Raw genomic sequence first — 13452 nt, forward strand, 5'->3', positions numbered from 1 at the left:
GGCAGTTCAGGCTTAAGAAACCTAAGGTGTGATGGCCAGAGGCTCAAAACAGGATCATGCGTTGGAGGAATCTCTCACTCTCTCTTAGGAAGACTTCATGATCCCGTAACTGAAAATAAGCCTTGGGGAGGGTAAGTATTTAGTAGGAGTTTGGCCTGTGAGGCCCCAGTGTGGACATTTGACGTGTTCTGTAAATGGAGAGTTGCTCACGTTGAAGATCATAATTAATCATTAATCTATGAAGCGCTTTCAGACTTGATAAATGAAAAATATATAAAATGCTAACTTTATTTTTATACAGCATTTTTTTCTAATTATGACATAATAATCCCTCAGATTCAAGTAGTTTGAAAAACAAAAAATATTTTGAAAAACCCAGTTTGTACCAAGATTAAAATCTTATGCTTTTAACTATTATTAATAAATGAAACTTTAGACTCTACATATTGTTTCTTCTTTTCCCTTTGAATTAAGAACAGAAGTTATACTTTGGTACTCAGAAAATTATATCACATCTAGAAAAATAAGGAACCACATGGAGTCTATTTAACACTGTCAAAAAATATTCTAGGAATATAATTGTTTCTCTGAGATTAATCCCTTTTAGGAAAAAAAATAACTACTTTCCATTTTGGTAGCCAAATTTAATTAGATAAGTTTCTTAGGTGGGACAAAAAGTAATAAAATAACAATTCTGATTATCAAAAGGAGTTCTGTCTTCCAACTTCTTGTATCTACTAGTCAAAATCCTACTTATCTTTCAAAGTTACATTCAAATGTGATCTCATCCAGGAAGGCTCTTCAGATTTTTCCAGTCCCTTCTTTGGCCAACCCTGGCCCTCTGTTCCTTTCTTAAGTGTGTTGTTTACGTGTTGGTTCTCCTGTTACAACATAGTCATCTCTGCATCACCCCCACTCCCACCTCTGCATCCATCACACCACCTTGCTCACAGCCTTACTCTCAAATATTCATCAGTCTACTCTTCATATATGTGAACTGTGCTTTGCTTCTGATTCTTTAACTTTAGGAGCATTTGGAATCTAGCAGTGTATTCTTTATAACCTGACTTGTTAAATCCAGTTGATACAGTTGGTACAGCTTCTAGCACAGTCTTGTACAAAAGCATCCAATACGTTGTTTTCCCTAATGAGTGAATATAGATGTACAAACTTCCTTACTGCCTTTTACTTTATTATTATGGACTCGTCTTGGCGTTGGATGGGAATTAATTTGTTTAATTCCATGTTGCCTGGTCATCAGTTATTGGTTTTACTAATTCAACAGGAAAACATTTTAATAGACCAGCAGTTTTATAGACAAAATTCTCTAAAAATATATTTCTTTGTTTTCAAGTTTGGAAGTTAACAATCAGAGAAAAATTGATTGTTATGCTTTTTATGATAAATCTTGTAAAAATGCTTTTTCCTTTTTTAGATATTATTTATCTGTATGGTTCACAAAAAGAGTGAATAAAAATGCTACCAGAAGTTGTTTTTTTTGGGGGGGGGAAACACGTTAATTAAGTTGCATCTAGAGATCTGAGAAACAGTTTGTTAAGTTGGTAAAAATATGTTTTTAGCAACATTTTAAACCCTTTTGATATCATTTTTCCTTTATCTCGTACCATCATTACCCACCAAACCAGTGAGTGGTCTCCTGAGATTTCCTGACCCTATCAAATTAACCTTTAATTATTGTATTTTAGGCTCTTTTGCTTTCTCTTCCACACTTTGGATATAACTAGGACTTTTTTTTTTTTTTGCGGTATGCAGGCCTCTCACTGTTGTGGCCTCTCCCGTTGCGGAGCACAGGCTCCAGACGCGCAGGCCCAGCGGCCATGGCTCACGGGCCCAGCCGCTCCGCAGCATGTGGGATCTTCCCAGACCAGGACGCGGACCCGCATCCCCTGCATCGGCAGGCAGACTCTCAACCACTGCGCCACCAGGGAAGCCCATAACTAGGACTTTTTCAAGCAAACAAATATTTCACAGGGAAATCTCTTTTATCTTGGAAATGGCCTTATGACATTTCTATCAGAAAGACTTTTTCTTGGCAGAAAGTTTATGTTCCCTATCTTCTCTCATCCTCAAGTCTCAGATCCCAGGATATTTATAGCTTCTAATGTGATTTTTCTGGCTTATACTTTTATTATTCTGTACATTAGGGTAGCTATTTATTTTTACTGCTGTTAAAAATGTTACTGAATAAAACATCCCAAAGATCTATAAATACTCTTACAGCAAGTGCTTTGTTAAAACTTTAGAATATTTCATTTTGATGGTATTTATGCTTAGCCTCTTAGATTCACCATTTAGTACAATTTCTTAAAAAAACTATTTCAAGCATTTATAGTTTCTGTGTTGGTAAAACAGTTTTATGATACTGTTTTTTCTACAATAGTTAAAAAAATGTGATTTGAGTTTTCTTTATCATCAACTGTAGTTAAATAGGTTAAACATGAGAAAGCATCTTTCCCATTTATTTTATAAAGATCACATCCCAATACAATATATGAACCTATACTTGACAATGAAAATCCTAGCTTAATGAATAAAAGATTTGTGAGACCTAGTTAAAGGCAATGAAAAATTTCCTCTTATTAACTGAATGACTGCAGCCTCTGTTTTAGTTTAATTTCTTGGCATTTTCTCCTAGACAGCCAGTTGATTATACAATCATTTTTAAAAGATTTAATTTTCTTAAAAAATGAAATTTGTTACAATAAGGAATATTAAACTATAGCTTTATAGTGTTGAAAGAAAGAACAAAAATAAGTGACTCAAACTTCAAGATTCTTATGTTTTAAAATCATAATAGGTCAAAATGGTGACCGTTAAAAATCTGTAAATTTAAAAGTAGATGTGTTTCTGTGCTTTTATGAAGACTTTGATACAGTTAGAATGTTGATAGAATAACACCGACAGAGGCCTACAGATCAGACTTGACTTTAAACTAAATACATGTTAAGTGGAAGCCTTGATTTGATTTTATAGGCTGGTCTCAATATAATAGTGACGGTGACAATTCAGAAAAATCAAGGTTCAGGATAACATGAAATTAAGTAAGGGCAGTAAGAAGAACTCTCTTTTTCAGTATTTAAAGGGTGAAGTTTCACAGCCCACATGTCGGTATGTTTCTCTTGAAAACATATTTTACCTATAAATATTTCCATTTTATGTTTTAGAGTGTGAGGAAATAGGCTGTCCAGACATTGGAAAATCAGAGTTAGAGGCACTGCTCAGGAATACCAGAGCACTGACTTTTTTGTCCCGTTCCCTCCCCTACCTGCCCTCTGGAACTAGGTCATGGCCTTGTTCGTGCTGAGTTTGGTCAAAAAAGCAGGAGGGCTGGTGGATTGTAGAATTCACCTAAATGGAACCACACAGGTTGTTAGTGTACCAATTTTTCTGGTAGAATAGTGTAAATCTGTGTAAAGGGGGAAAGAAGAGAATTTGGTTCCTCAGCTCTAGTTGGATAATGCCTATGACAAAAGAACCACTGGAAACTTGGTGCCTGTTAGGGAACAAAGGGCCAAGGAAAATGGGCTCTGAGGTGTGCCTCTGTCCCAAATGCTCTGTGATGACTCCTGGCTCTTGTTAGAATTTGTATCCTAAGTTAAATAAATCAGACCCTGATGGTACAGGAGTGTTTGTGTATGTGTGTGTGCCTGTGTGTGCCTGTGTGTTTCCATGTACATACGTGTGTGTGCATGCACACATGTTCTTTCTCTGCCTATCTGTATCCACAAGAAATACTGCAGAAATAACATATATGTTCAGAGGCATTTATATGGTAAAGACTTGAGTCTTTTCGCCCTTAGTTTAAATGAGAAAATTCATTGGAGGCACATGAATTTATGAGTTGTTAGTATGAAAAAAAAATCTATCAGTGATTCCTGGAAAATGCTGGCCATAAAACTCATAGTTTGCAGAGTAAAGGAACCTGGAGGTTCTCAGACATTCCTAGGTTAACTGACAGTGATCAATCAAACATTTTACCCAGTGGTACCATCTTTAGTGATTTCAAGGTCAATTTTAGTTCTTTTTTTTTAATAGATAAAAGAGATTTTCTTTTTATATATGAAAATCCCTTGGTTGAATTTTTAAACTATGTGATACATTTGGTCATTTGGTATTAAAGGAAACTGTGAATACTCAAAATCTAGCCACATGGTTGGACTCTCCAAGTAGCCTCATTATTAATATGTTTTACGTACCATCAGAGGCTCAGTGCGTGGTCTGGGCAGGCAAGAAAAGGTCTCTCGCAGGAAGGTGGTAATCTCCAGGAGAAGCTGGCATGCTGCCATCTTCAAGGCAAAGGGGCAGCCACATTTAGAGGGGTTCACAGTACCTATGGAATGAAAGAGTTCTTTTACAAGCAAACAAACCAATAAAAAATAGAGAGGCACAGTTTGATGGACATAGCTACACATGTGTAAAATCAAATTGCATATGAGAATGTTACCTGTACATGTCCAAAATGAAACTGCAAATGAGGATGTTTCCTATACACATTCAATTTACCTGGTCCCTTTAGCATAATCTATGCATTACAATACACCTCTCTTTTTCTCCATTTTGCAATTCTATAATGAATGCCTCAGTATTAAAATGGCAATCAATAAGAATTAAATTACTCTCCTCAAGGCATCATAGAGTAACAAAATGCAGCTCCACTGGACTGGAAAGCCTTTTAATGAAAACAGAAACAGAAAGCAGTCCTGCCAGATTTTCATATCGTTATTCAATCAGATTTAGACAAGGTACAGAGCCGTGAACTAGATTTGGAGCTACAAAAATCCTGTCAGCTCACTTTGTGAGAGACATCTGTCTTGATGTTCTTAGAGCAGTGAAGTTGTTTCAGCTTTAGCCCAGATGTGTTTCTGTAGCATAAACTAGGATTACTTACTTGGTCACCTCTATTATACTGTTTATACAAGTTAGCCTGTCATATTAAGGAACAGCTGCACTAGAATACGCAAATATTCTCCTATGCTTTGAAGAACACCAGTCTTTGAATGAGTAAAACATTGCATCCACCATAGACCAACAAATGGATTTTGCTCTAAAGGCAGATAATGGCCAAGGTGACACCAGAGACTTTTAAATCCTCAGGTATAGGTCTCAGGTACACGACATCACAAATCATGGAGAAATATATTGATTACTTATCAGTGTTCAGAAAAGAAGACCAAAGTCATGTCTCTAATAAAAGAAACAAAATAGTTATCTACTTCCAATGAATCAACTTATCACCAATCACTATATCGTTACATATTAACCTTCCTAAAAATATCTCTAAAATACTTCCTGTGTATTTGGCTTTCTTAATTGAATATAATATATAATTCATTGTTTATATTGATAGTAGGTAGAATTATGGTCTTTCTGAAGATATCTGGCTATTTCTTCTCCATGAAAACCATTATATTTTCTACAGAGGTACTATGTGGCTGGGAACATTGCCTCTTACTAAGAATGAAAAAAACAAACTCCTCTAGAATTTCCAGACTGATACTTGCTTATACCATAATTATTTTTAAAATGCAAAATGAGCTATGTATTGACTTGAAAGTGGAACTAAAGCAGACACTCCAATCTTATATTCAGTGGAGGCTACATGACTCTAGAAATTGCCTAGATTGCAACTGTTTTTAAAAAATAATTGAACACAATCCTGAGGATATCATTTAGATTCCTCTTGTCAGTCCTATAGACGATGAGCTTGGTTTTAGTCCAGGCTCTCTCATAACTATCGTCTGAAATATTCTGTTACAATGAACGAGTATAGACATAAATAACCTCACCAAAAAACTAATATACCATGCATACCATATTGGCCAATGATACTTATGTGGTCTCATGGAGATTTGAGATCATTTTGGCCTATGAAGATACATCCATCCAAGGTTGCTTTGGCTCTTCTCTGTTCTGAAGGACCCCTGGGAGATCCAGGGCAGTTTGGGGATATTTCCTGGTGGGCCTAAACTAGGTTCTGTGATTTCTGGATAATCTTCAAGTCCTCTTACAAATCAGACCCAATACTATGAGTCATTCTAGGATAGCCTAGACTCTTGTGAGCTTGAGGGAATCTTTGGGGCCAACTTCCATCATTATGCTAAAAGACTAATGTCAGAATTTGGTATTTTGTCAACAGCTAAGTCAAGATTTCTCTGATTTGATATGGGCTGAGGAAGAGCAAAATGATGAAAAAATTCAAAAAAATATTACTGGTATGAAAGTGGAAAAGAAGACAATATATTTTCTGTTATTATTATGTAGTTCTGTCCAATGTTATATTCTAGCCATCCTTTTACATTTCATGCCTATCAGGATGAAGTAGGTTTGGCATCACTTAACTAAGGACAATCCATAAGACATCATCAGGGAGACTGAACTTGAAACCACTAAGGAAGGTCAAAAGGAAGAGTCTTCAATGTCTTCATCAGATAACAATACTAATTCCAAAACTGTCCTGACATTTGATATCCCATAAAAGGCAGTGGTACACATACACACAAGATTGTATGGTATAGAACACACATATGCACAAAATGGTGTTGAGAAGGAGGTTCAGGAATCTCTTCATCTCTATTCATCTATGATGGGAGTCAATTATACTTTTAAGAAATAAGTACAATACATCAAAAATTCCAGTTCTAATAATCTGAATCTTAATATTTTAATTTCATGTTAAATATTATAATATACTCTGATTAAATATTTCAGTATTTTAGCAATTTGAGACGCTTTTCACGTTTAATTTTATTTGCTCTACCACTTTTTAACTTTTATTATTTATTTTAACATCTTTATTGGAGTATAATTGCTTTACAATTGTGTGTTAGTTTCTGCTTTATAACAAAGCGAATCGGCTATACATATGCATATATCCCCATATCTCCCCACTCTTGCATCTCCCTCCCACCTTCCCTATCCCACCCCTCTAGGTGGTCACAAAGCACTGAGCTGATCTCCCTGTGCTATGCGGCTGCTTCACACTAGCTATCTATTTTACATTTGGTAGTGTATATATGTCCATGCCACTCTCTCACTTCACACCAGTTTACACTTCCCCCCACCCCATGACCTCAAGTCCATTCTCTACGTCTGTGTATTTATTCCTATCCTGCCCTTAGGTTCTTCAGAACTTTTTGTTTTTTTTTTAGATTCCATATATATGTGTTAACATATGATATTTGTTTTTCTCTTTCTGACTTACTTCACTCTGTATGATAGACTCCAGGTCCATCCACCTCACTACAAATAACTCAATTTCGTTTCTTTTTATGGCTGAGTAATATTCCATTGTATATATGTGCCACATCTTCTTTATCCATTCATCTGTTGATGGACACTTAGGTTGCTTCCATGTCCTGGGTATTGTAAATAGAGCTGCAGTGAACACTGTCATACATGACTCTTTTGGAATTATGGTTTTCTCAGGATATATGCCCCGTAGTGGCATTGCTGGGTCCTGTGGTAGTTCTATTTTTAGTTTTTTAAGGAACCTCCATATTGTTCTCTATATTGGTTGTATCAATTTACATTCCCACCAACAGTGCAAGAGGGTTTCCTTTTCTCCACACCCTCTCCAGCATTTATTGTCTGTAGATTTTTTGATGGTGGCCATTCTGACTGGTGTAAGGTGATACCTCATTGTACTTCTGATTTGCATTTCTCTAATGATTAGTGATGTTGAGCATCCTTTCATGTGTTTGCTGGCAATCTGTGTATCTTCTTTGGAGAAATGTCTGTTTAGGTCTTCTGCCCATTTTTGGATACGGTTGTTTGTTTTTTTGGATATAGAGCTGCATGAGCTGTTTCTAAATTTTGGAGATTAGTCCCTTGTCAGTTGCTTCATTTGCAAATATTTTCTCCCATTCTGAGTGTTGTCTTTTCATCTTGTTAATGGGTTCCTTTGCTGTGCAAAAGCTTTGAAGTTTCATTAGGTCCCATTTGTTTATTTTTGTTGTTATTTCCATTTCTCTAGGAGGTGGGTCAAAAAGGATCTTGCTGTGATTTATGTCACAGAGTGTTCTGCCTAAATTTTCCGCTAAGACTTTCATAGTGTCTGGCCTTACATTTAGGTCTTTCATCCATTCTGAATTTACTTTTCTGTATGGTGTTACGGAGTATTCCAATTTCATTCTTCTAAATGTAGCTGTCCAGTTTTCCCAGCACCACTTATTGAAGAGGCTGTCCTTTCTCCACAGTATGTTCTTGCCTCCCATGTCGTAAATTAGATGACCATACATGCATGGGTTTATCTCTGGGCATTCTATCCTGTACCATTGATCTATATTTCTGTTTTTGTGCCAGTACAATACTGTCTTGATTACTGTAGCTTTGTGGTATAGTTTGAAGCCAGGGAGCCTGATTCTTCCAACTCCGTTTTTCTTTCTCAAGGTTGCTTGGGCTATTTGGGGTCTTTTGTGTTTCCATACAAATTGTAAAATTTTTTGTTCTAATTCTGTGAAGAATGCCATTGGTAGTTTGACAGGGATTGCCTTGAATTTGTAGATTGCTTTGGGTAGTATAATCATTTTCAAAATGTTGATTCTTCCAATCCAAGAATATGGTATATCTCTCCATCTGTTGGTATCATCTTTAATTTCTTTCATCAGTGTCTTATAGTTCTCTGCATACAGGTCTTTTTTCTCCTTAGGTAGGTTTATTCTTAGATATTTTATTCTATTAGTTGCAGTGGTAAAATGGGAGTGTTTCCTTAATTTCTCTTTCAGATTTTTCAACATTAGTGTACAGGAATGCAAGGCATTTCTGTGCATTAATTTTGTATGCTGCTAGTTTACCAAATTCCTTGATTAGCTCTAGCAGTTTTCTGTTGGCATCTTTAGGATTCTCTATGTATAGTATCATGTCATCTGCAAACAGTGACAGCTTTACTTCTTCTTTTCTGATTTGGATTCCTTTTATTTCTCCTTCTTCTCTGATTGCTGTAGCTAAAACTTCTAAAATGATGTTGAATAACAGTGGTGAGAGTGGACAACCTTGTCTTGTTCCTGATCTTATAGGAAATTGTTTCAGTTTTTCACCATTGAGAATGATGTTGACTGTGGGTTTGTTATTTATGCCCTTTATTATATTGAGGTAAGTTTCCTCTATGCCTACTTTCTGGAGGGTTATTATCATATATGGGTGTTGAATTTTGTTGAAAGCTTTTTCTGCATCTATTGAGAAGATCATCTGGTGTTTCTCCTTCAAGCTGTTAATGTGGTTTATCACATTGATCGATTTGAGTATATTGAAGAATACTTGCATTCCTGGGATAAACCCCACTTGATCATGGTGTATGATCCTTTTAATGTGCTGTTGGATTCTGTTTGCTAGTATTTTGTTGAGGATTTTTGCATCTATGTTCATCAGAGATATTGGTCTGTAGTTTTATTTCTTTGTGACATCTTTGTCTGGTTTTGGTATCAGGGTGATGGTGGTCTCGTTGAATGAGTTTGGGAGTGTTCCTCCCTTTGGTATATTTTGGAAGAGTTTGAGAAGAACAGGTGTTAGCTCTTCGCTAAATGTTTGATAGAATTCGCCTGACAAGCCATCTGGTCCTGGGCTTTTGTTTCTTGGAAGATTTTTAATCACAGTCTCAATTTCAGTGCTTGTGATTGGTCTGTTTATATTTTCTATTTCTTCCTGCTTCAGTTTTGGAAGGTTGTGCTTTTCTAAGAATTTGTCCATTTCTTCCAGGTTGTCCATTTTATTGGCATATAGTTGCTTGTAGTAATCTCTCATGACCCTTTGTATTTCTGCAGTGTCAGTTGTTACTTCTCCTTTTTCATTTCTAATTCTGTTGATTTGTGTCTTTTCCCTTTTTTCTTGATGAGTCTGGCTAATGGTTTATCAATTTTGTTTATCTTCTCAAAGAACCAACTTTTAGTTTTATTGATCTTTGCTATCATTTCCTTCATTTATTTTTCATTTATTTCTGATCTGATTTTTATGATTTCTTCTGCTAACTTTGGGGGATTTTTGTTCTTCTTTCTCTAATTGCTTTAGGTGTAAGGTTAGGTTGTTTGAGATGTTTCTTGTTTCTTGAGGTAGGACTGTATTACTATAAACTTCCCTCTTAGAACTGCTATTGCTGCATCCCATAGGTTTTGGGTCATCGTGTTTTCATTGCCATTTGCTTCTACGTATTTTTTGATTTCTTCTTTGATTTCTTCAGTGATCTCTTTGTTATTAAGTAGTGTATTGTTTAGCCTCCATGTGTTTATATTTTTTACAGACTTTTTCCTGTAATTGACATCTAGTCTCACAGCGTTGTGGTCGGAAAAGATATGTGATATGATTTCAATTTTCTTATATTTACCAAGGCTTGCTTTGTGATCCAAGATATGATCTATCCTGGAGAATGTTCCATGAGTACTTGAGCAGAAAGTGTATTCTTTTGTTTTTGGATGGAATGTCCTATAAATATCAATTAAGTCCATCTTGTTTAATGTATCATTTAAAGCTTGTTTTTCCTTACTTATTTCCATTTTGGATGATCTGTCCATTGGTGAAAATGGGGTGTTAAAGTCCCCTAATATGATTATGTTACTGTCAGTTTCCCCTTTTGATGGCTGTTAGCATTTGCCTTATGTACTGAGGTACTCATATTTTGGGTATGTAAGTATTTACAGTTGTTATATCTTCTTCTTGGATTGATCCCTTGATCATTTTGTAGTGTCCTCCTTTGTCTTTTGTAATAGTCTTTATTTTAAAGTCTATATTGTCTGATATGAGAATTGCTATTCCAGCTTTCTTTTGATTTCCAGTTGCACGGAATACCTTTTTCCATCCCCTCACTTTCAGTCTGTATGTGTCCCTAGGTTTGAAGTGGGTCTCTTGTAGACAGCATATATACAGGTCTTGTTTTTGTATCCATTCAGCCAGTCTATATCTTTTGGTTGGATAATTTAATCCATTTACATTTAAGGTAGTTATCAATATGTATGTTCCTATTACCATTTTCTTAAGTATTTTGAGTTTCTTATTGTAGGTATTTTCCCTTTCTTATGTTTCCTGCCTAGAAATGTTCCTTTAGCATTTGTTGTAAAGCTGGTTCGGTGGTGCTACATTCTCTTAGCTTTTCTTGTCTGTAAAGGTTTTAATTTCTCTGTCAAAACTGAATGAGATCCTTGCCGGGTAATCTTGGTTGTACGTTTTTTCCTTTCATCACATTAAATATGTCCTGCCACTCCCTTCTGGCTTGCAGAGTTTCTGCTGAAAGATCAGCTGTTAACCTTATGGGGATTCCCTTGTATGTATTTTGTTGTTTTTCCCTTGCTGCTTTTTTTTTTTTTTCCTTGCGTTATGCGGGCCTCTCACTGTTGTGGCCTCTCCCATTTGCGGAGCACAGGCTCCGGACGCGCAGGCTCAGCGGCCATGGCTCACGGGCCCAGCCGCTCCGCGGCATGTGGGATCTTCCCGAAACGGGGCACGAACCCGCGTCTCCTGCATCGGCAGGCGGACTCTCAAGCACTGCGCCACCAGGGAAGCCCTCCCTTGCTGCTTTTAATATTTTTTCTTTGAATTTAATTTTTGATAGTTTGATTAATATGTGTCTTGGCGTGTTTCTTCTTGGATTTATCCTGTATGGGACTCTCTGCACTTCCTGGACTTGAGTGACTATTTCCTTTCCCATATTGTGGAAGTTTTCAAGTATAATTTCTTCAAATATTTTCTCAGTCCCTTTTTGTTTTTCTTCTGCGACCTCTATAATTCGAATGATGTTGCATTTAATGTTGTCCCAGAGGTCTCTGAGACTGTCCTCAATTCTTTTCATTCTTTTTTCTTTATTCTGCTCTGCAGTTGTTATTTCCACTATTTTATCTTCCAGTTCACTTATCCATTCTTCTGCTTCAGTTATTCTGCTACTGATTCCTTCTAGAGAATTTTTAAGTTCATTTATTGTGTTGTTCGTCATTGTTTGTTTGCTCTTTTGTTCTTCTAGTTCCTTTTTAAATGTTTCTTGTATTTTCTCCATTCTATTTCCAATATTTTGTATCATCTTTACTATCATTACTTTGAATTCTTTTTCATGTAGACTGTCTATTTCCTCTTCTTTTTTTTGGCCTGGTGGGTTTTTGCCTTGCTCCTTCATCTGCTGTGTGTTTCTCTGTCTTCTCATTTTGCTTAACTTACTGTGTTTGGGGTCTCCTTTCCACAGGCTGCAGGTTCATATTTCCCATTATTTTTGGTGTCTGCCCCCAGTGGCTAAGGTTGCTTCACTGTGTTGTGTAGGCTTCCTGGTGGAGGGGCTAGGGCCTGTGTTCTGGTGGATGAGGCTGCATCTTGTCTTTCTGGTGGGCAGGTCTGTGTCCAGTGGCTTTTTTTGGGGTCTCTGAGACCTTATTATGATTTAAGGCAGCCTCTCTGCTAATGGATGGGTTTGTGTTCCTGTCTTGCTAGTTGTTTGGCATATGGGGTCCAGTACCATAGCTTGCTGGTTGTTGAGTGGAGCTAGGTCTTAGCATTGAGATGGAGATCTCTGGGAGAACTTTCACTGTTTGATATTATGTGGAGCCGGGAGGTCTCTTGTGGACCAATGTCCTGAACTTTATTCAGGTACTTCAGAGATGCAGGGTACGTCAAGTTGATTGTGGAGATTTAATCCGCTGCTCCTGAGGCTGCACAGAGAAATTTCCCTTTCTCTTCTTTGTTCGCACAGCTCCTGGGGTTCAGCTTTGGATTTGACCCTGCCTCTGCGTGTAGCTCGCCTGAGGGCATCTGTTCTTCGCTCAGACAGGACGGGGTTAATGTACCAGCTGATTATAGGGCTCTGGCTCACTCAGGCAAGGGGGAGGGAGGGGTACGGAATGCAGGGTGAGCCTGCAGTGGCAGAGGCTGATATGACGTTGCAACAGCCTGAGGCACACCATATGTTCTCCCAGGGAAGTTGTCCCTGTATCACAGGGCCCTGGCAGGGGCGGGATGCACAGGCTCCCAGGAGGGCATATGTGGATAGTGACCTATGCTTGCACACGGGCTTCTGGGTGGCTGCAGCAGTAGCGTTAGTGTTTCATGCCCGTCTCTGGGGTCTGCACTGATAGCCATGGCTCACGCCCGTCTCTGGAGCTCATTTAGGCGGTGCTCTGAATCCCCTCTCCTTGCACACCCTGAAACAATGGTGTCTTGTTTCTTAGACAGTTCCAGACTTTTTCCCGAATTCCCTCCCAGCTAGCTGTGGCGCACTAGACCCCTTCAGGCTGTGTCCACACAGACAACCCCAGTCCTCTCCCTCGGATCTGACCTCCAAAGCCTGAGCCTCAGCTCTCAGCTCCCACCAGTACCAGCGGGTGAGCAGACAAGCCTCTCAGGCTGGTGAGTGCTGGTCGGCACTGATCCTCTGTGCAGGAATCTGTCTGCTTTGCCCTCTGCACCCCTGTTGCTGTGCTGTCCTCTGTCTGAAGCTTCCCCCCCGCCCACCCCTGCCTCCACCAG

The 13452-nt window shown here is 37.9% G+C and overlaps 1 protein-coding gene across 1 annotated transcript in view; it reads right to left on the reverse strand.

Moving 5' to 3' along the window:
* Positions 1 to 13452, reverse strand: part of LOC103072412 (protein unc-80 homolog) — a gene marked incomplete at its 3' end in the record, with an annotated part of 220293 nt that overhangs the window by 96966 nt on the left and 109875 nt on the right. The window contains exon 25 of the mRNA XM_007460228.1: positions 4218 to 4351. Coding sequence (XP_007460290.1) covers positions 4218 to 4351 — 134 coding nt within the window. The remainder of the gene's footprint in view (positions 1 to 4217; positions 4352 to 13452) is intronic.

Source organism: Lipotes vexillifer, unplaced genomic scaffold (genome assembly GCF_000442215.2).
Source record: "Lipotes vexillifer unplaced genomic scaffold, Lipotes_vexillifer_v1.1 scaffold1330, whole genome shotgun sequence".
Taxonomy (NCBI): domain Eukaryota; kingdom Metazoa; phylum Chordata; class Mammalia; order Artiodactyla; family Lipotidae; genus Lipotes; species Lipotes vexillifer.